At 45.1% G+C, this 27,754-nt stretch overlaps 1 protein-coding gene across 3 annotated transcripts in view; it reads left to right on the plus strand.

Annotated features, from left to right (window-relative positions):
• IFT80 (intraflagellar transport 80) overlaps positions 1 to 27,754 on the plus strand; it is a 187,924-nt gene that overhangs the window by 32,142 nt on the left and 128,028 nt on the right. For all 3 annotated transcript variants that reach the window (XM_069727415.1, XM_069727417.1, XM_069727416.1), the window contains exons 5-6: positions 23,963 to 24,031; positions 27,601 to 27,710. In XM_069727415.1, the coding sequence (XP_069583516.1) occupies positions 23,963 to 24,031; positions 27,601 to 27,710 (179 nt within the window). The remainder of the gene's footprint in view (positions 1 to 23,962; positions 24,032 to 27,600; positions 27,711 to 27,754) is intronic.

The raw sequence follows: 27,754 nt of genomic DNA on the forward strand, positions 1-27,754 counted from the left end.
CCAGTCTTAAAGGCGCATGACCAGTATTTCCTGGTCTTAAAGGCGCATGACCAGTATTCTCTGGTCTTAAAGGTGCATGACCAGTATTCTCTGGTCTTAAAGGCACATGACCAGTATTCTCTGTTCTTAAAGGCGCATGACCAGTATTCCCTGGTCTTAAAGGCGCATGACCAGTATTCTCTGTTCTTAAAGGCGCATGACCACTATTTCCTGGTCTTAAAGGTGCATGACCAGTATTCCCTGGTCTTAAAGGCGCTTGATCAGTCCGAGGAGCCCTCCGCCGCCGACCCCAGCTTTATCCTCTAGTTCCCCTCAGTGGACTTCTTCACTGACCAATCCATGGTTCTCGGACCAAGAGATTGAATCCCTCTGTGTACCCTCTGTGTTTGGAGTGCTCGCAGGACCAATATACATGGTCCCTATCCTACATGGGAGCCGTCGGCTAGCAGGGGCCGCAAGTATTCTAGAAACGTGCAGGCGTCTAGAAACATACAGGCATCTAGAAAACGGAAGTTTTTCGTTTCCTGCTCCCTCACCAATGATTTGATGACAACAAGGCTCTTAATTTGGATTGGATATTGCCTGAGCTTGCCAGAGCTTCAGAGACTAAACTCCCTCGAGAGCATTTGCCATTCAATTCGGATAAGCGATTCACTGGACAGAAGCCTCTACGTGGGATGCCATGCCTGGCCTATTTTTTAAGGGCGACGGGTCCTTTAAAGGGCACCGATCTCCCCACACCATCAACAGACGAGCACACGGAGTGTTGTCTCCATGTTTCCTCTTCTGCATCCAGGCCTAACGCCAGACAACCTGTCCTGTCCACCTGGAGACCCTGAACTCTGTGGACATATAGAGGCACCCTTTTTGGCGTACGAGCTCCCCCCTCTGCATCACCACTATTTAGTGGATGATGCAAGAAGGCGGACAATTCCTCTCCACTTCCCTGTTAAGAGGTTGATGGATCGAGGGTTCCTAATTTTTATCTCTGCACCGTGAAAAGAGGAGATGGCAAGAGACTATGACCTGCTGGATGCAGCCGCACATTCTGCCATGGGCAGTTTAACCGGGTAGAATCTCCTGTGGTATACCTACCAGTATCCCTACCTGATGGGTCATCAATTAAAAATACCACGGACTGTCAGATAGCAAATCTGGTTCGTTCTGTCTTGCGGCTTCAGGTCCAGCGCTCTATCCTCCCTAGCAGCCGCATGGATTCCTAGAGTAATGGTCTCCTGGCTGGAGACCTTAACTACCTTGACTCACACCAGCAACAACTGGCCAATCAAATCCTTTGAGCGGGAGACTGACAAAGGATTGTATAAGGATTGTCCAGCACAGTCTAGATCTAAGGGATCTTGGTTCCAAACAAGGGAACGAAAAGTAAGATCGACCCTGGACCTCAAACTTCTAACAACCTTTGACATGGTCCTCCTTCTTTGGATGGAGTTCCTCCGCTCAGCCATTACTTCAACAGAAAAAGGTGCAGTTTCCGGCATCCATCGACATTCGGGTTGCTTGCCCTCTGCAAAAATTCCTTCGCCTTTCCATTCGTCAACAGCATTTTCAAGTCACAACCTTGTCCTTCGGCCTTGCTTCTGCACCCAGAGTGTTCGCTCGGGTCATGGCGGATGTCATGTTTCTCTTGCACTCTAGAGGTGTGCTCGTCCTGCCCTGTTTGGTCTGTCTAGCCGCCCTTCCAGGACTACGCTGAGTCGTCTATATCTCTTGCGATACCTTCTCTCCTGGGCTGGCAGCTACACTTAGACAAGTTCTCCTCATTTCCAGCCCAGCAGATATCCTTTTGGAGGATGATCCTGCACACTTCTAGAAGGATGGTAATTCTTCCTCGAGACAAGGTCATGGCCCTTCAACAGGGAGCTCGCGCAAGGAGAGTTCTGAGGACTTGATTACTCACCCCCTCATTTCATTCGATTTGTTAAGAGAGTTCTGAGCAAAAATGGTGACGACAATGGAAGCGGTGTACTTCGCTTTGCTCCGCTCGTTTTCAGCAAGTCAAACAGACTTTCAGACAATAGTCTCTGAGCTCTTTCTTCATCCAGGGCCTTTCTCCCGGTTCAATGGTTATTAGTAACTACCAATGCCAGTCTTCTTCTCCCCATCATTGTTCTGGAGATCCGAACGGTAGTCTTACAGCAGGTCCACTGCCTTCTGGCGGGTCACCCTATCCGAATTCAATTGGATAATGCCACGGCGGCGCCTTACGTCAGTCATCTAGCAGGTACCCACGGTCAGGCGCCATGACCAAGGTACCTCACTTTCTCTGATGGGCCGAAGTCTATTATTCGGTGATCTCGGCAGTATATATCCCAGAAGTAGAACTCTGAACGGCAAACAAATTCAGCCGTCAGGGTTCCGCCTCAAGTCAGTGGGATCTTCTCCCCGAAATCTTCCATCAGATCTGTCCTTACTGGAGCTCTCCAGTTGTAGGTGGGATGACATCCAGACTGAAGGCCAATGTACTCGAGTTCGTGGTTCGGCCTCGAGATCCAAGAGCCATCGCTCTCCATGCTCTGGTTTTGCCGTGGTACCAGTTTCCATAACTCCCCTTCCACTGCTTCCGAAAGCCTTTCGGAAGCAGAAAGGGGCCCCAGTGTTCCTCAGAGATCCGCACTGACCACGTCCGTTCTTTGTTTGCGGAGCTAGTATCTTCTCGCCTTATCGCAGCACAACCGCAAGTAGGGACTTTCTCACAGGGAGTTTTTCACACGTAGTTCTTTCCTATCGCTTACCGTTAGATCATTGGGACCTTATTATTCCTAGGAGCCTTACAGTAGGCTCCTTTTTCATCCGAGCAGACCCGTTCTCCTCTGCGATATTCTCACTCTGACGAGTCTTCGGAGCTAGCTTCTCTGCTCTTTCAGACTTTTTTCCCTTGTTACCAAGGTGGTACTGTATTACCACTGTTATAAGGGCATAGTTCTTCCCTCATCTCTTTTGGCTCCAGTCCACAAAATGGAACAAGATCCCCCATATTCTGGACGAAGTGAGTGCTCTGAGTAGGTACGTCTTGAGGACGGCGTCCTTCTGAAGGTTGGACGTTTTATTTGGGCTTCCTGACGGTAGAGGAAGGCTTCCTGACATTTTCAGGAAGGGTTTACCCTTTCATTGACCATGATAACATGGTGAATTCTTTTCTCCATCCAGGAGTCCTTCCGTGCTAGATGTCAGCCTATCAAGGGTTCTAGGCACCAGGCGTCAGTAAGGCACGCCTGCAAGCTTGCGGATTCGTCCAGTCCGCATGCATTCTTGAAGCACTATAATTCCCACACTTCCACAGATGTGAGTCTGGGCAGGCGGACTCTGGAGGCCGCGGTGGCGCACTTGTAAGTAGCGGTTACACAGGGCCTGATCTATTGTTGTCCCCACCCAGGGACTGCTTTGGGACGTCCCACGGTCTGTGTCCCCCAATGAGGCGAAGGAGAAATAGGGATTTTTGTGTACTCACCGTAAAATCCTTTTCTCCGAGCCATTCATTGGGGGACACAGCTCCCACCCTGTTATTAGCTTATGCTTGTTTTTATAATCTAACATGCTATACTCTCATATATAATATGACATGCTATACGCTCATATATTGTTACTAGATTGTGGCCCGATTCTAACGCATCGGGTATTCTAGAATATGCATGTCCCCGTAGTATATGGACAATGATGATTCCAGAATTCACGGCAGACTGTGCCCGTCGCTGATTGGTCGACACAACCTTTATGACATCATCATCGCCGTGGCAACCATTATGACATCTACGTCGATACTGTGCCCGTCGCTGAATCAGAAACGTGGGATTTCTACGTCCTTTATGACATCATTGTCGCTGTGCCCGTCGCTGGCGGCCTCGACCAATCAGAGACGCGGGATTTCTACGTCGATACTGTGCCCGTCGCTGATTGGTCGAGGCCTGGCGGCCTCGACCAATCAGAGATGCGGGATTTCCAGGACAGACAGACGGAAAAACCCTTAGACAATTATATATATAGATTGATCTCCTACTGCTTTTGCACCGAACTGGTTAGCTGAGAGCCAGCAGGAGGGTGTATACTGCAGGGGAGGAGCTAACTTTTTTTGTATCACTTAGTGTCAGCCTCCTATTGGCAGCAGCATACACCCCACGGTCTGTGTCCCCCAATGAATGGCTCGGAGAAAAGGATTTTACGGTGAGTACACAAAAATCCCTATTTCTCTCTCTCTCTCTGTCTCTCTCTCTCTCTCTCTCTCGCTCTCTCTCTCTCTCTCTCTCTCTCTCTCTCTCTCTCTTTTTCTTTTTCTCTCTCTCTCTCTTTTTCTTTTTCTCTCTCTCTCTCTTTTTTTCTCTCTTTCTCTCTCTTTCTCTCTCTCCTTCTCTCTCCTTCTCTCTCCTTCTCTCTCCTTCTCTCTCCTTCTCTCTCCTTCTCTCTCCTTCTCTCTCCTTCTCTCTCCTTCTCTCTCCTTCTCTCTCTCTTTTCCCAGAACCAGGAAATACTTGAGCATTAAGGTAAAACGGATCCGGCGCATTAGTTTTTTGCAAAAAAAGTCGGATCCGTTTTTTACAACATTAACCGGATTTAGCCTGACACAAAAAACCTGATGTGTGAAAGTAGCCTTATTTATAGTATATACGGTAGTTGAAAACAGACTTTTTTTGTACCGGAGTCAAGGCTCCCGAGACCTGTTACAAAATTGCCCCAAATAAGTACTGTATTTGGCTTGTGCGAAGTTTACTTTGTGCTTTGGAATTGCCCGAAAGTGATGGACGTCAGAGCGCACGTTTGATCTGTCGCCACCATTATATGGCCCCGTCGGCGTATACGACCCTACGTAACCACTGAACAGGTGCCTGAACGCACCCGAAGCAATTTTCAATATAGTTTTCAAGGCTGGACAGCCCCTTTAATTATAGACAATGCTAGTCCTTCTCACTGTATCGAAGACTTTTACATATTTTTTCCTTTACGCCCACTGCTTTTCTCAGACATGAAACCTCCTGACTCATATCCTAATAGAAAGAAACCTCAGTCTAAATATGAATTTTATGGCACAAGCTGCAAACCTTGCCTACACAGCGCCCGCAAACAGTATTTTCACTATCTATTTGAGAGCAGATCTCATTGTTTTTACTGATTCTGTTAAATGAAGATTCATGTGAAAGTTGACACAGCAGAGAGTCACGTGGTCGTGAATGAATAGTGGAGCCCCACATTGGGGTTAGTGTGTTCATTCATCTTTCTCAGCTAGAGGATGACCTACTGGAAATGTTCCCTTTTCTCTTGTGCACCCATATCTTCTACATCATCCCCAAGGTTTTGTACACCTGTCAGAATTACTTCTCCATGTATACCTGTAATACATGTGAATAGTTGATTTTCTGTTGTCGGTACGTGTCTTGAAGTAATACACATCTGAGATGCTTTCAGCAGCTTCAGCTGAGCTAATTTCTGATTCTCTGTTTGGCACCTGAAAGGGAATCTGTCAGCAGGTTTTTTCCTATGTAATCTGCCAGCAACATGAATACTGGGGCTGAGGTCCTGTTTCCAATGATGTTTCACTTGCTACTACCCTGTGTGTTGCTGTTTCAATACAGTCAGTGTTTTATCAGCAGGAGATTATCACTACAGGACTAGATGTCTCATACCTTGTTGTCAACTACTTTGCATAACCCTGTCCCCACCACTGATTAGCAGCTTTCTGTCAATGCACAGTATACACAAAGCTGCCAATCAGTGCGGTGGCGGAGTTATACACAGCTCAGCATTCTGAACACCGCTACATTTGCACAAGATTAAAAATAAATTTTAGCAAAATTATAGCAAATGGACCAATAAGTGACACATCACTGTAATCAGGTCCTCAGCCCTTACATTATGCTGCTCTCAGATTTGAGCTAAAATCTGGTGAGATTCACTTTGACCCTTTCTGACATTAGACGTAATATTCCGTCCATGTGACCTGGGCCTATATGACCATGGACGTCTGTGCGATCGCCAGCGCACACGGGGCGGGTGTGAGGGCGATCGCCGCCGGGTGTCAGCAGATTCTGACAGCTGACACCCGGCACTAAGTGCCAGAAGGGGCCACAGACCGCTCCAGGCACTTTTACCCACGAAATGCTGTGATCGAACGAGATTGCAGCATTCTGGGAGCTGATAGAGGAATGAAAGCCCCTCTGCCTTTGGATCGGATACCCCGCGCCATGACGTGGGATCCCAATCGTTGTCATGGTGACCTGATGTCTTCATGATGACATCCGGATCACCAGACCTAGAAAACTTGCTGATCATGCCCAGTCCATGATGAGCAAGTTTGTCTGTCGGTGCAGAGCTGCCTATCTTATAGGTGCGTGTCTCCAGAAGCACAGGCTGGGCATAACGTACTGGTCACTACAATGTACTGGTCACTACAACGGCAGTTTACAATTTTCATTGCTGCTTGTTTCTGGAAAATACTCATGAAGTGATGATTTTGATTACACCTGTAGATAAACTCCCCAAAGGGTATGGTTTCCCAAATGGGGCCACTTGAGGGGGATTCTGCTCTTCTATCAATTAGAGCTCTGTATATGGAGTCTGCCAACTGCTCTAGGAAAATCTGCGCTCCAGGAGGCATGTAGCGCTCCGTTCCTCCCGAATCTCTCCATATGGCCAAGTAGTACTGTACAGCCACATTCAGTAGAAATTGTGGGACAAATTTTCGTGTCAATTTTACCTACTTCTTGTGTGAAAATGTAAAATCTGGGGCTAAAACATAATTTTGGTGGTAAAAATTTAGTTTCTTTGTCTTCACTGCCCAATGGTATAGAATTCTGTGGCACACCCGTGGTGTCAATATGATCACTGCACCCCTAGATGAATTCAATGAGAGTTGAAGTTTGTAAAATGGGGTCACTTATGGGGAATTCTGTTGTTCTGTCACCTCAAGGCTCTCCCAGTGGGTCATGGCACCTGCAATCCATAACAGTAAAATCTGGTGCTCCTTGCCATCTGAGCTTTGCATTGTGCCTGAAAAATATTTCCCGATTGCATGTAGGGTATTGGTGCATTCAGGAAAAAAATTGGACCTTGGTTTGTTGTAAAAAAAATAAAATAAAAAAATTAATATTAGCCCTTACAAAGATTAAAAACTTGGGGCTAAAACAACATTTTAGTGGAAGAAATGGAATTATTCCTTCTTCGCCGCTCAATGGTATAAAATTCTGTGAGGCACATGTGGTGTCAATATGATCACTGCACCCCTAGATTAATTCATTGGGGAGTGTAGCTTGTAAAATGAGTTCACATATTGGGGGTGTTCTGTCTTCATACACGTTGATACAGTGTGTGATCCGACATACGGCATAAACCACTTCTGTCTCCCAAATAAGCAGACTGTTCTCTGTAGCCTAACTTGTTTATTGGTAAACATGAGCACGGTAAAACTATAAGGCTATGTGCCCACGTTGCGGATTAGGGTTAGGAATTTCTGGTGCGGATTCTGCTTCTCCTGGTAGAAAACGCACCTGCGGATTTGTCGTGTTTTTTGTGCGTTTTTGCTGCGGTTTTCTTGCGGATTTGCTGCGTTTTTTACCCCTGCGGTTTTCCTTAATGGAATGGGTACAAAAACGCTGCAGATTCACAAAAAAGAAGTGACCTGCTACTTCTTTTAAATCGCAGCGGATTTTCCGCAAAGTGTGCACAGCATTTTTTTTCTCATTGATTTACATTGTACTGTAAGGCTATGTGCACACGTTCAGGATTTCTCGCAGAAAATTCCTGAGAAAAACCGGACATTTTCTGCAAGAAATCCGCAAAAAAAAATGCATGCGTTTTTGCCGCGGCTTTGCCGCGTTTTTGCCGCGTTTTTTTCCGGACACTTCCCAATGCATTTTGTAGTGGGAAATCTGCAAAAAAAAAAACGGAAAATTAATGAACATGCTGCGTTTTTTGCCGCGATGCGTTTTTTTTCACGGAAAAAAACGCATCATGTGCACAAAACATGCGGAATTCATGCTAAATGATGGGATGCTTATTGTATGCGTTTGTTTGCAGTTTTATAGCGTTTTTATCGGGAAAAAAAACGCAACGTGTGCACACAGCCTAAATCAATTGCGGATCTGCAGCGTTTCTGCACCTCAAAAAACGCTGCGGATCTGCAGAGAATCCGCAACATGTGCACATACCCTACGAATACAAATGATATGGATAAGTATTGGGTAAAATAGTACAGCTGATACTTTACAACTAACAAAAAGGTATACAGGATGATGCAACTTCTATATAACTACATACAGTAAGTCACTGATCATAGATTTCCTAAATACTAGCTGCCATACAGTAAATCAGGTTCTGTACAATACTATATTACAAAAACAGAAGTAACAATCTTACCGGATAAACTTAACCAGGATGGCAAGTAAATAGATGGTTCCAGCACAGCACATAAGCACGTGTGTCCCAGGAAGTACACAGAAAAGTAATGGAGCCTCTCTCTCCCAACATACCTTGGTACAATCCGACAATGCAACACTCTAATTATTACTAAGACACAGATTATAAATTTAACCACCACTAGATGGTGCTATAACACAACAAACCAAAACACTAATACGAACCACACTGTCCTTCCTAGAATGGACAGAACACTCCCCGCTTGGCATCAACCGATGCCACCTACAACTCTTTTGGATTTGGGGTGATTGTCTTTTGTCACCGTACGTAGAGCGGATACCTGAGGACGGATTTCCTCATCTGCCTCTGGATCTACCAGTTCAAAGGTGTTTGACCCGTCAATGTATGGTGTCGAACGGTATAAGAATGTAGGGCCAGTAAACCAGGTTGTGTCCTTAAGGTGTCTTGCTTCAACGGATCTGGTTGCGTGGTCCGCAGAATTGTGGTGTGTGGACACATAATGCCACTGTTTAGGGTCGGTGGATCTCCTGATCCTTAGCACCCAATTGCTGACATAGACCTAAAGGCGACAAGTTTCATTGCAAATGTACCCCAGCACTACCTTGCTGTCAGTGTAGAACTTGACTTCCAGGTCGATTTCTGTCGAGATAAGTTCAGCTAACTCTACTGCTAGCACAGCTGCACAGAGTTCCAGTCTGGGTACTGTGTGTTCACGAAGTGGGGCCAGTTTTGTCCGGCTCATAACAAACCTTACATGGCATTGTTTGTTGATGTCAGTAGTTTTCAAATACGCTACTGCTGCAGTTGCCTTGGTTGAGGCATCGCAGAAGATACAAAGCCTTTGCATCTTGACTTCCGTTGATGGCACAGAAGCATATGGTCGTGCCACGTAGAGACTTGACAGGGCTTCTGAAGAGTTCTTCCATCTTACCCACAAGTCTCTTTTCTCGCTGGGAAGCGGATCATCCCAATCGGACGTCTCTTGTGTGAAGTCTCTCAACATCATTTTACCTTGGATAGTCACAGGGGTTACAAATCCCAGAGGATCATACAAGCTGTTTACAATGGACAGGACGCCTCTACGCGTGAAGGGTTTCTCTTCTTCACTGATCTGGAAGGTGAATGCATCCTTTTTCAAATCCCAGAGTAAACCCAGGCTCCGCTGCATGGGAAGGGAGTCCATGCTTAAATCCAAGTCTTTTAAATCGGTTGAGTAATCTTGAGAGGGAAAGGCTACCATTAGTTTTTGGCTGTTGGAAGCGATTTGTGCAACCTCAAATTGGACAAAGCGAGCATTTCTTGTGCCCTTTTTAGAAGACTGACTGCCGACTCATCTGTGGGTGTGGATTTCAGGTAGTCATCTACGTAGAAATCCTTTTCCACAAACTATCTTACATCTGATCCTTACTTTGCTTCACCCTCTCTGGCTGAATGTTAAGGCCATAGATGGCGACAGCAGGGGAGGGGCTGTTCCCGAAGATGTGTACCTTCATACGATATTCCATGATGTCCTTGCAGGGGTCATTATCGCGGTACCAGAAGAACCTCAAGTAGTTTATGTTCTTCTTTAACAAGGAAGCAGTGAAGCATCTGTTGTATGTCGGCCATAAAAGCTACTGTATCTTAGCGGAAACGAAGAAGTACTCCCAGAAGTCTGTTGTTGAGGTATGGACAAGACAGAAAGACGTCAATTAAAGACACACCTTCGTATCTGGCACTTGAGTCAAATACCACTCTTATCTGACCTGGTTTCTTTGGGTGATACACGCTGAAAATAGGTAAGTACTAACATTCCTCGGAATCTTGAAGTACAGGTGCAATTTCCGCGTGGCCACTCTGGAGTATTCTCTCCATGAAGGTAAAGAAGTGTTCTCTTGTTTCTGGTGACTGCATTTTGCGTGTACGGGAGACAAATCGACTGTAGACAAGTTCTCTGTTGTTGGGTATGTGGTTTGAATGGTAAAGGTGCAACCCAACTTTTTGATTCATCTCTTACTATCTCTCGCTCCATGATGTCCAAGAACAGTCTGTCTTCTATGGATGTTGCTACCTGGTTGTCTTCTCTTGTCCTGTGGAAAACTCTGCACCCTATATGATCTTGCTCACGGTCGCATGCATGGTCTTCACAGGAAGGATCAGCTAACGGACAAGGTGGAGGGGCGTTGTGTGGCAATTCTTTAATCAGGAAACTGCTCTCACATGGCTGGAAGAGAGACGGACGTCCATTTTCGGGAGTATTGGTGAGCATGTTGTTGACTGATGTCTGCCTGTGTGCTCCACCCAAACAAACGTCTCCCACGACGACCTATCCTAGGTCAAGTCTCTGAGCATATGGGGCATTTTGTGGGCCGTTGATCTGTCCTCTAGCCTTTGTGGACCCGTAGAATGTCTCTTCCGAGGAGCAAGACGATAGGGGCTCCTTGGTCAAGCTCCGGTATCAGGTAAACTATACGTCTCAAGTGGGTGTGATGAGCTGCTACCTCCGGTGTAGGTATCTCAGACCTGTTGTCCGGAATTTGATTGCACTCCAGTATCGATGGCAAGGATAAGCAGGTTTGACAGTCTATAGACTCTACTTTGAATCCGGTCGCTTTTCTCCCTGCCGTCTCGACAGTACCTGCACATGTCTTCAAGGAGTACGGAGAGCCGGGACCAGCAATGTTGAAGGTGTTGAAGAAAAAGGACTTAGCTAGAGACCTGTTACTCTGATTGTCCAAGATTGCATATACCTGGATTGCCTTATCCCGTTGGCTCGCTGGGAATACTCTGACAAGACAAATCTTCGAGCAGGATCTTCCTGCTAAAAGTTCCTTTCAGATCTCTGTACACTGAGAAGTGACCACTGGGGTGTCTATGTCAGTGTCCATCTGTTTTTCGGCAGACTCTTCTACTCGCGACGATACCCCTGAGGGTGGTCCAGGGTGTAAGGCCGTGTTGTGCTCCACACTACTACATTATGTGCATTTCACACTGGTTTCACAGTTCTTGGCGAAGTGTGAGGTCGTTGCGCAGCATCTGAAGCATATCTTGTTTTTCTTTAGGAAACTCTTATGGTCTTCTAGAGACTTCTGAAGGCTCTACATTTTAGTAGAGGATGAGGTTTCTTGTGTAGGGGGCAGTGTTTGCTGAGATCCTGTGGTTTGTCCTCTTCTGGAGAGGACTTACTTGTCCTGTAAGGAAAACTTGTGGAGGCAACATTAGTTTTGTGGACTGCCACTGGTGTTTTACTGGGTTTTACACCAGAGGCAGTGGTACATGACATAGTGAAATCGAAACGGGGTCATTTCTAACTTTAGCCTGCTGAACAACAAAGTCTACAAACACCCTGAAAGGAGGAAATGGTACCTTATGAGCCTGTTTGTAACGGGACCCGTGACTGACCCACTTTTTTTGTAAGTTGTAAGGGAGTTTTTGGACAACTGGGTTGACACCTCTGGCAGTGTCCAGGAATGCCAACCCTGGTAGGTCACCTTCTGCCTGAGCAGCATGTACCTCCATTAACAAGTCGCTCAGTTCCCTGAGCTTTTGATAACCCTTATTTGCTATCTTGCTATACTTTACCTGTAAATCTAACTCTTCATTACTGGAAAGTTCCAAGTCTCTGATGGCGTTCTGGAAGGAGGCTCGCCATGCTCCATAGCTCTCAGCTCGATCAGTGAACTTTACAAGTCCCTTGGTCACCAGCTCCCAGCGGGTAAAGAACCTTGCAAAGTTCATAGTGGCTGAGTCAGTGCCGACATGAGCTGGTGTGCTGTTGTCATGCGGTGTGTGTGTGTGGTGCGTCCTCATACCTGGTAGTAGCTTCTGGCTTAGGAAAGTCTGTATAAAACCGTTCCGAAGTGAAGGGTGTCCCTGTCAGTCTGGGAGGTGGCCGTACCTTCTACTCTGTAATACGGTCGTGGTGGTCGACGTCGTTTCTCAGTATACCTTCCTGCTTCCAGTATGGCATTTGGAGGAAGGATCTCTGGTAATCTGTATAGGCTGGTTGGTGTAACGGGTCAGAGTTATCGTCTATTTTGGGATGTTGGTGGACATATTCTGAGACGCGTTGAGCTGGGTCCTGTCGATCAAGGTCTGGTCCACGTACGTCGCTGTCTCGCTCAGATTCAGTAAACTCCACGGCTTCTAAGAACTCAGCTTTGGCTATTGCGGCAGCTGCTTCATTTTCAGCAGAAAGCCTTTCCAAAGTCACTCGCAGGCATGCTGTATCTGCGTCTCTATCGGCTTGCAGGCGAGCTCTTTCTGCTTCTCTCTCTGCTTGCAGGCGGGCTCTTTCTGCTTCTTGCTCTGCTTGCAGGCGAGCTCTTTCTGCTTCTTGCTCTGCTTACAGGCGGGCTCTTTCTGCTACTTGCTCTGCTTGTCTTAACTTTCGCTGCACAAGAGATGCAGTTAAGGAGGATCTTACTTTCGTCGCCTCAGCTTCTGCATGGGCGAGAGTGATAGACCTTTTCGATGACAACTTGCTAGAGCGGCTTGTTTGGGATCTTGTCCCGAGTGAAGATGCTCGACTTCCAGACATTTTGTGTCTGTTTGCAGACTGTAGGACGTCTCAGAGCGGGTATAAATTAACTTCAGCGTGGACTGAGTAGTGTAGTGCTTGGTCGGGGCTGCACTCTCGGTACTTGTGACTGTATGGCGGACGCTGCGATATCCGCAGGCAGTGCAGTGTGGTACAAGGGACTCCGTAAGTGGTATTTGCTATCACTGGCGTCTAGCCTCCGTTTTACTTTTCTGTCTTCACACACGTTGATACAGTGTGTGATCCGACATACGGCATAAACCACTTGTGTCGCCCAAATAAGCAGACTGTTCTCTGTAGTCTAACTTGTTTATTGGTAAACATGAGAGCGGTAAAACTATAAGAATACAAATGATATGGATAAGTATTGGGTAAAATAATAGGACAGTTGATACTTTACAACTAACAAAAAGGTATACGGGATGATGCAACTTCTATATAACTACATACAGTAAGTCACTGATTATAGATTTTCCTAAATACTAGCTGCTATACAGTAAATCACATTCTGTACAACACTATATTACAAAAACAGAAGTAACAATCTTACCGGATAAACTTAACCAGGATGGCAAGTAAATAGATGGTTCCAGCACAGCACATAAGCACGTGTGTCCCAGGAAGTACACAGAAAAGTAATGGAGCCTCTCTCTCCCAACATACCTTGGTACAATCCGACAATGCAACACTCTAATTATTACTAAGACACAGATTATAAATTTAACCACCACTAGATGGTGCTATAACACAACAAACCAAAACACTAATACGAACCACACTGTCCTTCCTAGAATGGACAGAACAGGGGGTTTCTGTTCTGGCACCTCAGGGGCTCTGCCAATGTGACTTGGCTCCCTCAAACCATTTCAGCAAAATCTGAACTCCAATATGGCGCCTCTTCCCCTCTGAGCTTTGCACTGTTCTTCAAAAGTAGTATTCCACATATATGGGGTATTGGAGTACTCAGGAAAAATTGCACAACATATTCTATGGTGCAATTTCTCGTGTTACCCTTATGAAAATGCAAAATTTGTGGCTAAAATAACATTTTTGTGAGGAGCATGTGATTTTATTATTTTCACGGATCAACCTTATAAACTTCTGTGAAGCACCTGGGGGTTCAGTGGGCTCACCACACATTTAGATCAGTTCCCTGAGGGGTCTATTTTCCAATATTTGGTCACTAGTGGGGGATTTTCACTGTTTAGGCACATCATGGGCTCTCCAAACGCGACATGGCCTCCACCAATTGTTCCAGCAAATTATGCATTTAAAAAGTCAAAAGGCGCTTCTTCCCTTCCGAGCTCTGCCATGCACCCAAACAGTGGTTTTCTCCCTCATATGGGGTTTTGGCATACTCAGGAGAAATTACATAAGACATTTTGGGGTCCATTTTTTCCTGCGACCCTTGTAAAAATAAAAAAACATTTGGATCTGAAGTAAATTTTTGGTGAATATAAAATTAATTGGTCATTTTTGTTTCCACATTCCAAAAATTCCTGTGAAGCCCCGGAAGGGTTAATAAACATCTTGAATGTGGTTTTGCGCACCTTTAGGGGTGTAGTTTTTAGAATGGTGTCACACTTGGGTATTTTCTAACGTATAGACCCCTCAAAGTGACTTCAAATGTAATGTGGCCCCTAAAAAAAAATATGTTGTAAAAATGAGAAATTGCTGGTCAACTTTTAACCCTTATAACTTCCTAAGAAAAAAAAAAAGTTTGTTCCAAAATTGTGCTGATGTAAAGTAGACATTTGGGAAATGTCACATAAAATACTTAATAAGTAACACATCTTTGTGATTTAACCCCTTCCCGACCTTTGACGCCACGTAGGCGTCATGAAAGTCGGTGCCATTCCGACCCATGACGCCTATGCGGCGTCATGGAAAGATCGCGTCCCTGCAGATCGGGTGAAAGGGTTAACTCCCATTTCACCCGATCTGCAGGGACAGGGGGAGTGGTAGTTTAGCCCAGGGGGGGTGGCTTCACCCCCTCGTGGCTACGATCGCTCTGATTGGCTGTTGAAAGTGAAACTGCCAATCAGAGCGATTTGTAATATTTCACCCATTATAACGGGTGAAATATTACAATCCAGCCATGGCCGATGCTGAAATATCATCGGCCATGGCTGGAAATACTAGTGTGCCCCCACCCCACCACTCCGATCGCCCCCCCACCCCCCCGATCTGGCCGGTACACTGCTCCGGCTCCCCTCCGTCCAGTGCTCCGCTCCCCCCCGTGCTCGTGTCCGCTCCCCCCGTGCTCCAATCACCCCCCCGTGCTCCAATCACCCCCCCTGCACTCCGATCCACCCCCCCCGTGCTCCGTTCCACCCCCCCGTGCTCCGTTCCAGCCCCCCCGTGCTCCGTTCCACGCCCCCCGCGCTCCGTTCCACCCCTCCCGCGCTCCGATTCCCCCCCCCGTGCTCCGATCCCCCCCCCCGTGGTCCCCCCCCACCCTATCATACTTACCGATCCAGCCGTGGTCCCGTCCGTCTTCTCCCGGGCGCCGCCATCTTCCAAAATGGCGGGCGCATGCGCAGTGCGCCCGCCGAATCTGCCGGCCGGCAGATTCGTTCCAAAGTGCATTTTGATCACTGAGATATAATCTATCTCAGTGATCAAAATAAAAAAAATAATAAATGACCCCCCCCCTTTGTCACCCCCATAGGTAGGGACAATAAAAAAATAAAGAAATTTTTTTTTTTCCACTAATGTTAGAATAGGGTTAGGGGTAGGGTTAGGGTTAGGGGTAGGGTTAGGGTTAGGGTTAGGGGTAGGGTTAGGGGTAGGGTTAGGGTTAGGGGTAGGGTTAGGGGTAGGGTTAGGGGTAGGGTTAGGGCTAGGGTTAGGAATGTGCACACGTATTCTGGTCCTCTGCGGATTTTTCCGCTGCGGATTTGATAAATCCGCAGTGCTAAACCGCTGCAGATTTATGGCGGATTTACCGCGTTTTTTTCTGCGCATTTCACTGCGGTTTTACAATTGCGATTTTCTATTGGAGCAGATGTAAAACCGCTGCGGAATCCGCACAAAGAAGTGACATGCTGCGGAATGTAAACCGCTGCGTTTCCGTGCAGTTTTTCCGCAGCATGTGTACAGCGATTTTTGTTTCCCATAGGTTTACATTGAACTGTACACTCATGGGAAACTGCTGCGGATCCGCAGCGTTTTCCGCAGCGTGTGCACATACCTTTAGAATTAGGCTATGTGCACACGGTGCGGATTTGGCTGCGGATCCGCAGCAGTGTTCCATCAGGTTTACAGTACCATGTAAACATATGAAAAACCAAATCCGCTGTGCCCATGGTGCGGAAAATACCGCGCGGGAACGCTGCGTTGTATTTTCCGCAGCATGTCAATTCTTTGTGCGGATTCCGCAGCGTTTTACACCTGTTCCTCAATAGGAATCCGCAGGTGAAATCCGCACAAAAAACACTGGAAATCCGCGGAAAATCCGCAGGTAAAACACAGTGCCTTTTACCCGCAGATTTTTCAAAAATGGTGCGGAAATATCTCACACGAATCCGCAACGTGGGCACATAGCCTTAGGGTTGTGGTTAGGGTTAGGGGTGTGTTGGGGTTAGTGTTGTGGTTAGGGGTGTGTTGGGGTTAGTGTTGTGGTTAGGGGTGTGTTGCGGTTAGGGTTGTGATTAGGGTTATGGCTACAGTTGGGATTAGGGTTAGGGGTGTGTTGGGGTTAGTGTTGGAGGTAGAATTGAGGGGTTACCACTGTTTAGGCACATCAGGGGTCTCCAAACGCAACATGGCGCCACCATTGATTCCAGCCAATCTCGTATTCAAAAAGTCAAATGGTGCTCCCTCACTTCCGAGCCCTGACGTGTGCCCAAACAGTGGTTTACCCCCACATATGGGGTACCAGCATACTCAGGACAAACTGCGCAACAATTACTGGGGTCCAATTTCTCCTGTTACCCTTGTGAATCTAAAAAAATGCTTGCTAAAACATAATTTTTGAGGAAAGAAAAATGATTTTTTATTTTCACGGCTCTGCGTTGTAAACGTCTGTGAAGCACTTGGGGGTTCAAAGTGCTCACCACATATCTAGATAAGTTCCTTGGGGGGTCTAGTTTCTAAAATGGGGTCACTTGTGGGGGGTCTCTACTGTTTAGGCACACCAGGGGCTCTGCAAACGCAACGTGACACCCGCAGACCATTCCATCAAAGTCTGCATTTCAAAAGTCACTACTTCCCTTCTGAGCCCCGACGTGTGCCCAAACAGTGGTTTACCCCCACATATGGGGTATCAGCGTACTCAGGAGAAACTGGACAACAACTTTTGGGGTCCAATTTCTCCTGTAACCCTTGGGAAAATAAAAAATTCTGGGCTAAATAATTATTTTTGAGGAAAGAAAACGTATTTATTATTTTCACGGCTCTGCATTATAAACTTCTATGAAGCACTTGGGGGTTCAAAGTGCTCACCACACATCTAGATAAGTTCCTTTCAGGGTCTAGTTTCCAAAATGGGGTCACTTGTGGGGGGTTTCTACTGTTTAGGCACATCAGGGGCTCTGCAAACGCAACGTGACGCCCGCAGAGCATTCCATCAAAGTCTGCATTTCAAAACGTCACTACTTCAATTCCAAGCCCCGGCATGTGCCCAAACAGTAGTTTACCCCCACATATGGGGTATCACCGTACTCAGGAGAAACTGGACAACAACTTTTGGGGTCAAATTTCTCCTGTTACCCTTGGGAAAATTAAAAAATTCTGGGCTAAATAATTATTTTTGAGGAAAGAAAACGTATTTATTATTTTCACGGCTCTGCATTATAAACTTCTATGAAGCACTTGGGGGTTCAAAGTGCTCACCACACATCTAGATAAGTTCCTTTGGGGGTCTAGTTTCCAAAATGGGGTCACTTGTGGGGGGTTTCTACTGTTAAGCCACATCAGGGGCTCTGCAAACGCAACGTGACGCCCACAGAGCATTCCATCAAAGTCTGCATTTCAAAACGTCACTACTTCACTTCCGAGCCCCGGCATGTGCCCAAACAGTGATTTACCCCCACATATGGGGTATCAGCGTACTCAGGAGAAACTGGACAACAACTTTTGGGGTCAAATTTCTCCTGTTACCCTTGGGAAAATAAAAAATTGCAGGCTAAAAGATCATTTTTGAGAAAATAATTTTTTTTTTTATTTTCATGGCTCTGCGTTATAAACTTCTGTGAAGCACTTGGGGGTTCAAAGTCCTCACCACACATCTAGATTAGTTCCTTTGGGGGTCTAGTTTCCAAAATGGTGTCATTTCTGGGGGATCTCCAATGTTTAAGCACACAGGGGCTCTCCAAACGTGACATGGTGTCCGCTAATGATTGGAGCTAATTTTCCATTTAAAAAGCCAAATGGCGTGCCATCCCTTCCGAGCCCTGCCGTGCGCCCAAACAGTGGTTTACCCCCACATATGGGGTATCAGCGTACTCAGGACAAACTGGACAACAATATTTGGGGTCCAATTTCTCCCATTATCCTTGGCAAAATAGGAAATTCCAGGCTAAAAAATCATTTTTGAGGAAAGAAAAATTATTTTTTATTTTCATGGCTCTGCGTTATAAACTTCTGTGAAGCACCTGGGGGTTTAAAGTGCTCAATATGCATCTAGATAAGTTCCTTGGGGGGTCTAGTTTCCAAAATGGGGTCACTTGTGGGGGAGCTCCAATGTTTAGGCACACAGGGGGCTCTCCAAACGCGACATGGTGTCCGCTAACAATTGGAGCTAATTTTCCATTCAAAAAGTCAAATGGCGCGCCTTCCCTTCCGAGCCCTGCCGTGTGCCCAAACAGTGGTTTACCCCCACATATGAGGTATCGGCGTACTCGGGAGAAATTGCCCAACAAATTTTATGATCCATTTTATCCTACTGCCCATGTGAAAATGAAAAAATTGAGGCGAAAATAATTTTTTTATGAAAAAAAAGTACTTTTTCATTTTTACAGATCAATTTGTGAAGCACCTGAGGGTTTAAAGTGCTCACTAGGCATCTAAATAAGTTCCTTGGGGGGTCTAGTTTCCAAAATGGGGTCACTTGTGGGGGAGCGCCAATGTTTAGGCACACAGGAGCTATCCAAACGCGACATGGTGTCCGCTAACGATGGAAATAATTTTTCATTCAAAAAGTCAAATGGCGCTCCTTCCCTTCCGAGCCTTACCATGTGCCCAAACAGTGGTTTACCCCCACATGTGAGGTATTGGTGTACTCAGGAGAAATTGCCCAACACATTTTAGGATCCATTTTATCCTGTTGCCCATGTGAAAATGAAAAAATTGAGGCTAAAAGAATTTTTTTGTGAAAAAAAAGTACTTTTTCATTTTTACGGATCAATTTGTGAAGCACCTGGGGGTTCAAAGTGCTCACTATGCATCTAGATAAGTTCCTTGGGGCGTCTAGTTTCCAAAATGGGGTCATTTGTGGGGGAGCTCCAATTTTTAGGCACACGGGGGCTCTCCAAACGTGACATGGTGTCCGCTAAAGAGTGGAGCCAATTTTTGATTCAAAAAGTCAAATGGCGCTCCTTCCCTTCCAAGCCCTGCTGTGTGCCCAAACAGTGGTTTACCCCCACATATGAGGTATCAGCGTACTCAGGACAAATTGGACAACAACTTTCGTGGTTCAGTTTCTCCTTTTACCATTGGGAAAATAAAAAAATTGTTGCTAAAAGATAATTTTTGTGACTAAAAAGTTAAATGTTCATTTTTTCCTTCCATGTTGCTTCTGCTGCTGTGAAGCACCTGAAGGGTTAATAAACTTCTTGAATGTGGTTTTGAGTACCTTGAGGGGTGCAGTTTTTAGAATGGTGTCACTTTTGGGTATTTTCAGCCATATAGACCCCTCAAACTGACTTCAAATGTGAGGTGGTCCCTAAAAAAAATGGTTTTGTAAATTTCGTTGTAAAAATGACAAATCGCTGGTCAAATTTTAACCCTTATAACTTCCTAACAAAAAAAAATTTTGTTTCCAAAATTGTGCTGATGTAAAGTAAACATGTGGGAAATGTTATTTATTAACTATTTTGTGTCACATATCTCTCTGGTTTAACAGAATAAAAATTCAAAATGTGAAAATTGCGAAATTTTCAAAATTTTCGCCAAATTTCCGTGTTTATCACAAATAAATGCAGAATTTATTGACCTAAATTTACCACTAACATGAAGCCCAATATGTCACGAAAAAACAATCTCAGAACCGCTAGGATCCGTTGAAGCGTTCCTGAGTTATTACCTCATAAAGGGACACTGGTCAGAATTGCAAAAAACGGCAAGGTCTTTAAGGTCAAAATAGGCTGGGTCTTGAAGGGGTTAACGGCATAAAAATTAAAAGTTGGAAAATTGCAAAATTTTGTCAAATTTCCGTGTTTGTCACAAATAAATGCAAGTCATATCAAACAAATAGTACCACTATCATGAAGTATAATATGTCACAAGAAAACAATGTCAGAATCACAGGGATCCATTGTAGCTTCCAGAGTTATAACCTCATAAAGGAACAGTGGTCAGAATTGTAAAAATTGGCCTGGGCATTAGCATGTAAAGGATTTTGAGCCCCCAAAAATACATATTGGACCTTAAAAAAACAAGTTATGTATCTTACTAATAAAGTTCAGTTACTCTGGATGTCCCAATCCTCCAATAGCAGTCCCAGTCCAGACATCTTCATGTCCGGTCCTATGCTCCGCACAATACAGGTTTACTTGTGTCAGCATATATGAGACTGGCTTGTTGCAAATTTTAGTAGCCTAGCCAGACCCCTTCTCTGTACCTGATGAAGTATAGACTAGATACCCAAGTCGGTGTTATTGGATGATTTTCATTGGGGGAGTGTACTTGTGCCTCCTGTCTGATGCTGACCAATCATAAGAGGGCAGCAAAATTGAAGTGCAGAAGGGTCTGTGATGTCATCAGGGTCATATGACCAAAGTCCACAAGTCATGCCAACTAAAGTGTGCAGCCTAAATAAGCATTGAATATATATAGTACGCATCACAGGTGTGTAAATATGAACTCGAGTTAATGGCTCCACAGTTTTGTGCTGTGTAATATATTTTATTTTCAGTAATTATTTTGGCTGCACACTTCGTCTTGCAGGACCTGTGGACATCATCATGGGTCCTTCTGCCCTTCTATGTTGCTGCCTTCTTATGATTGGTCAGCTTCATAGAGGAGGTAGAAAGTTCTCACTGGGGTCGTGTTCATCTAGTAATGTCCATTTGGCCTTAACCAAAGTCAACTCATTAAAAACAAAACATTTTATTCCGCTTTGCAGCAACTATTAGGCTATGTTCACACTTTGCAGATTCCACTGCGGATTTTTCCGCAGCAGAATTCCAAAATCCGCAGTGAAAACCCGTTGCGGTTTTTACTGCGGATTTATTGCGGTTTTTACTGCGTTTTTTCTTCTGCGGATTTTCATCTGCAGTTTTCTATTGGAGCAGGTGAAAATCCGCAGAAAAGAAGTGACATGCTGCGGAATGTAATCCGCAGCGTTTCCGCGCGGATTTTTCTGCAGCATGTGCACAGCGTTTTTTGTTTCCCATAGGTTTACATTGTAATGTAAACTCATGGGAAACTGCTGTGGATCCGCAGCGGTCAAATCCGCTGCGGATCCGCAGCAAAATCCGCAAAGTGTGAATATAGCCTTACATGTTGTGTCCGGTTCTACATGAAAAATTTGGTGAACAGTCCTCTTTACCGCTCATGCCTCCCTCCTGTGTGGGCCACTGCTTGACACATTTATGTCTGGTAGCAGTTTGGTATTAGATTTCGAAGCTGGCTTTGTTTTCACTTGTAGTATTGGTGCTCTGTGGTTGGTACATATGTGCCTGCACTTTCCTGCCATATCTACTATTCGGGCACGCAGAATTGTACCGGCCCTACTGTGGTGATGGTATTACTATGTTAGTACTACCTTGAGTAACACTTCTGTCATTGTGGTGTTTGGATAGGGGATCCCTGCCATGTGTGATCACATCAGTAACTGGCTTGTTGGTAATATTGGATGATTGTTCAGTTGCTTCACAGACATTTTATCTTTCCTGATGAGCACTACTAATAGAGAATATAAGGGAGTTATTTGGTGCGGTAAATGATCAACTCTAATGGAAATTTTCATAGCAGAGCCTTCAACAGGCAGACTGCAGTCCATTACAGATTAATGGAGTGTTACTGTATGTGCCATGGGTCACATACTTTTGGCCACAGTCCTACAGTAGTTAACCCTCCAGTGTGATATTAGATTCTATTATACTAATGGAAACTGCGCTATAATGGAAAACTCCTCTTTTTGTCTTATTAAAAATTGTTTTTATTGGTACTCTTATCCCTAATGTATGTAAATATATATCCACACGTATGTGTATGCATACAATATATTATATAACACATCTCTAGCCATGAGTGTATGTATACACACATATACTGTGTGTGTGTGTGTGTGTGTGTGTGTGTGTGTGTGTATATATAATATATATATATATATATATATATATATATATATATTAGATGGTGGCCCGATTCTAACGCATCGGGCATTGTAGAATATGAATGTCCACGTAGTATATTGTCCAGCCACGTAGTATATTGCCCAGCCACGTAGTATACAGCACAGAGCCACGTAGTATATTGCCCAGCCACGTAGTATACAGCACAGAGCCACGTAGTATATTGCCCAGCCACGTAATATATTGCACAGCGACGAAGTATACAGCACAGAGCCACGTAGGATACTGCCCATTGACGTACTATATTAGCGAGCCACGTATGTCACAGGTTAAAAAAATAAACATACCTAACGATCCGAGGGCCCCTTGTAGTGTAACATACTCACCATTCTTGTCGCTGCTCCTCAGCGTCCCGTCTCGCCGCTTCCTGGGATTCAACGGCGCTGTGCAGATGGGCGCGCGGCTGCCGCCATCTTGCGTTCCCAGGATGCTTTGCAAAATTACCCATATCACTTAGCGGTCTCGCGAGACTGCTAGGTCTTATGGGTAATTTCGCAAAGCATCGCTGGGAAAGGAAGATGGCGGCAGGCGCGAGCGCCTCAGCGGACAACGGAGGGGGAGTATAGCAGGTTTTTTGTTTTTGTACTATTTTTAACATTACTTTCTTTTACTATTGATGCCGCATAGGCAGCATCAATAGTAAAAGGTTGGGGACACACAGGGTTAATAGCGGCGGTAACGGAATGCGTTACGGCCGGCATTAACCCTGTGTTAGCGGTGACCGGAGGGGAGTATGGAGCGGGCGCCGGGGACACTGACTGCGGGGAGTAAGCAGCGGAGCGTCAGGGACACTGCGGGGAGCGGAGCACCGGGGACACTGACTGCGGGGAGTATGGAGCGGCCACTTTCTTCCGGACTGTTCCCGTCGCTGCTTGGTCGTGGCTGTTTTGCGGGACCAATCAGCGACTTGGATTTCCATGATAGACGGAGGCCACGACCAATGAATATCCGTGACAGAAGGACAGACAGACAGACGGAAGTACACCTTAAACAATTATGTATGGATATATATATATATATATATATATATATATGTGTGTGTGTGTGTGTGTGTACTAGATGGTGGCCCGAGTATTCTAGAATATGCATGTCCTCGTAGTATATTGCCCAGTCACGTAGTCAGTGAGATCGAGTTGTTTGCCAAGGAAGAGTGGGCAAGAATTTCAGTCTCTCAATGTACAAAACTGATAGAGACATACCCTAAGCGACATGCAGCTGTAATCGCAGCAAAGTGGCGCAATAAAGTATTAAGTTAAAGGGACGGAATAATATTGCACGCCCCACTTTCAGTTTTCACTTTTTGGAATTTCCACAAAAATTTAAAATAACCAATAAATTTCGTTCAACTTCACAATTGTGTTGTGTTCCACTTGTTGTTGATTCTTCATAAAAAATTTACATTTGGTATCTTTATGTTTGAAGCATGATATGTGGGGAAAGGTTGAAAAGTTCCAGGGAGCCGAATACTTTTGCAAGGCACTGTATATACCATATCTATATATATTCACTTGGGTACCACTAATCTTCTGTATCTCCATAGCCGGTGAAGATGGGCACATAAAGATCTGGTCTAAAAGTGGAATGCTGAGATCCACACTGGCACAGAATGGTAAGTGATCTATCAAAACAGACACGGGTATGTAGAACAAAATCTGTCTATCAGTAACCGGAGGGAAGCCGAAGCTCAAGGATACAGAGGATGACCCAGCACTAGCAGAGCTGCAAAACATTTATCAAAACTATAGCAAGAAGGGGCAGTAAGTGACACAGCATAGCGATCAGAGTCTTTGTCCGGTTTCCTCCCACATTCCAAAGACATACTGATAGGGACCTTAGATTGTGAGCCCCATCGGGAACAGCGATGGTAATGTGTGCAAACTGTAAAGCGCTGGGAATATGTTAGCGCTATATAAAAATTATTATTATTTGTCCCTACTGCCCACAGGTTGGACATAATAAATTCCAGCGGTCCAGAATCACTTACTCTTTGCAGCAGTTGTGATAGAATCACAGTTTTCTCTGCTGCAGATCTAGCAGAGCTCTGAATACTGAGCCCTGTATAACCCTGCCCATATCACAGCTTTCTGTGCACATTGTATAGTAACAGAGAGCTGCTAATCATTGGTGGGCACTTTGTTAGACCAGGAAGCATGTGGCCCCTAGTCCTGTAGTCATAATCTTCTGCTGATAAATCACTGATTTTACTAGAACAAAAACACAGCCCAGAATGACACATTGCTATAATCAGGTTCTCAGCCCCCACATCATGCTGATCTCAGATTACACAGCATAAACCTGACTGATTCTTTTTGCATATATGGCTGCTGATGAAATTGTATTAGTGTTGAATCAGTAACCACGTGTGCTCAGATATGTCCATTAAATATATGGGCGCTGCCAGTCTGTTCATGGCAGGGAATCGCGGAGCTCAGTCTTCCTAATGCCTGCTAACACTTCTCTGCATCATCAGCATTTACAGCTAGAGCTGGGATCTAGCCGTGCCGTACCCTGTGAAGTGGTGATCGGGGGGCTACAGCTGCTGGATCAGCCAGCAGACCGACTACCCATGACTGAAGGACACGTCACCCTCGGCCACCTGTCTGCTTACAGAGAAGAGCGTTAGCAGAAAGAGGGGTCCGTTATGTCCCGCGATGGTCGAGTCTCTAATTGTATTAATCCTTAACAGTTTGTGGCCTTCAGTGCCGCAATTATGAAAGTGTTAATTAGAATTCGGAAGGGTGGCCCATTCTAAGAGAACTGAACCCCGAGCAGGAGCGGTCTAACCTCCTGATGTATTGTGTGGCGCTCTCTGGGACGTTATGGGGCATAATCCGGGCGAGTAATACAGCGCTCTTATGTGTATCCCCATTCTGATCTCCTAGTGTTTTATGAATGCTTTTCTTCCACTGACTTAATGGTGATTGCCCCCCACACTGGGCTGCTTTTAGAAAGAACCTTGAGCCCTGTTCTGCAACAACTTGCTTTTTTCTTCCTGAGTCTTTGGTGGGGAGAATAGTGGCGTTTGTCCTTCCCTCCAGGCTGGTCTCTGGAAGATCTGCTGAGCACTTTGTTTAGACAGCAGCGTTAATTGCAGGGCCACTGTCATCTAATAGTCCAGAGGGGGGGGGGTGTTCAGGAATAGGTAACAAAGAGCCGGCTGCACACCCGCACCCAGTGCAGAGATGAGCACATGCACTGGTCGGCCGGTGTGCGCCTCTTCATATGGCACAACTTATCAAAGATCGCTTCAACTGGACTTATTTTCTAAAAAAAAACATCATTGAGCAGCATCTAAATAGAGTTGGGCCTAAATATCACTTGCAACATTTTCAACTGCAAATAATAATAATAATCTTTTATTTATATAGCGCCAACATATTCTGCAGTGCTTTACAGTTTGATTACACTGGAACCTGGAGGAAACCCACGCAAACACGGGGAAAACATACAAACTCCTTGCAGATGTTTCCTTGGTGGGATTTGGACCCAGGACTCCAGTGCTGCAAGGCTGCTGTGCTAACCACTGAGCCACTGTGCTGCCCCAAACTGTTAATATGAAGAATGGCTGAAATTAGATTCTCTCACTATAGATTACCTGGACAGCCAATTGATTTGAATGAGAACAGTGATGCTTTACTATAGCCTGCTACAGGGAGATAAGGCATTGAGACGTTCCTTATACAGTGACACCTCTAGACGCCATCTGTCTTCTATTTCCAATGCTGCCTGGTAGCTAACACCAAGTACATGGTGCCAGTGTGATACAGCGGACTCTGCTACAATGTCCAGGATCAGAGACCATTCCTATCTCTGCTGTATAACCTTTCTGATGTTATCAATAGTTACAGTGGTATATCAGTGGTTAGACAAAAGGTTGCCGCTCCCTCGGTTGTCCCATCAGCATCCCTGCTTGGCAATCGCTTGGTGCAGACAAGTTTCTGCCCAGACTTGCCAACTTTGTACCTCTAAGATGTCGGTGATTGTTGCACCAGTCGGCATAAAAATCACAGACGCATTAATGTGTTATACTAGCAATCACATGATCACACGGCCAAGTCTCATTGCAGGACTGAAAAAAAAATAAATACAAAAACAACCTGTTAAATGAAATGGTTAAAAAAAAAGTATATTAACACGATTAGACCCCCCACATGGTGAAATCTCTAACATTGAAACCTGCCGTAAACTAAAACATATTTAGTATTCTCCACTAAATGTGGCATTAAGTAACTCGTCCTCCAATGAACAAGTCCTTATACAGCTATGCTGACTGAAATTATGGGGTCTACAAAAAGTTCAAATTCAGTCTGAAGCTCCTTAGCGACAGACTACAAAGTGCAGTCTGTTGCTTAGAAAAAACTTAAAGCAAAAGGAAAGATTTTTACCCAAACTATAACAATGGACATTAGTAAATCAACAAAGTGTGACAATTACCGTATATTGTATATGTTAAATGTAAGTTAAAATAAATACGGTATATTTGGTATTGTGTATTGATAAATTGTTATGCAATAGTGACCAGAGAAAGTGTAGCCTTATTGGTTGCCACCTTTTATTTAGTTTCTAAAAAAAAAATAATGATTAAAATGGTTATCATAGATGATTATTTTTTTTTTTTACTTCTGGTCTAAGAACTAACAGGCAGGTAGTTGCTACCTTCTTGTGCCCAGTGCCGATCTCCAGCAACTTCTGCTGACATCACTTTGATAATGCAGTGTCTTCTCTTCCACTCTGGTCTGTCGATGTGACGTGACTGCCGATGTCATGCTGATTGACAGCTGGATCCCTGCTGCCCAACCTCGGGGGCCGTCACGTGTCATCGCAAGAGCTGCTCTGTTGATGTGGAGAAGCTGAATCGCTGGCAGGAGCGGTCAGTGGCTGCTCTGTGCTAAAGCCGGATGGAACAGCAGATAGTTAGCAACTACCTACCTGCCTGTCAGTTTTTAAGCCCATAGAAAAAAAAATTCTTGGATACACCATTTAAGAAACTTTTGGTTATCGCTGTAACTTCTGAAGTACTAATATGTGACCAAAATACACCTTTATAATATGACCTTCTGAAAATGACTAATTATTGAACATTAATAATCATTTACTGTAAAGGAATCAGGTTCCTCCTATGTTTTACTTAATTGCATGTTTTGTAGTTGTTCGTTAATCGTCCTTGTGTTTCGGTAGGTTTGCCTGTTTACTCTGTTGCCTGGGGTCCCGATTCTGAGAAAGTCCTCTACCCTCTAGGAAAACAGCTGATCATTAAACCATTGCAGCCAAGTTCCAAAGTATTACAGGTATCAAATAACATCTAATACTACAGACTACATCTAATACAGAC

This window comes from Ranitomeya imitator, chromosome 5 (genome assembly GCF_032444005.1).
Source record: "Ranitomeya imitator isolate aRanImi1 chromosome 5, aRanImi1.pri, whole genome shotgun sequence".
Classification (NCBI taxonomy): domain Eukaryota; kingdom Metazoa; phylum Chordata; class Amphibia; order Anura; family Dendrobatidae; genus Ranitomeya; species Ranitomeya imitator.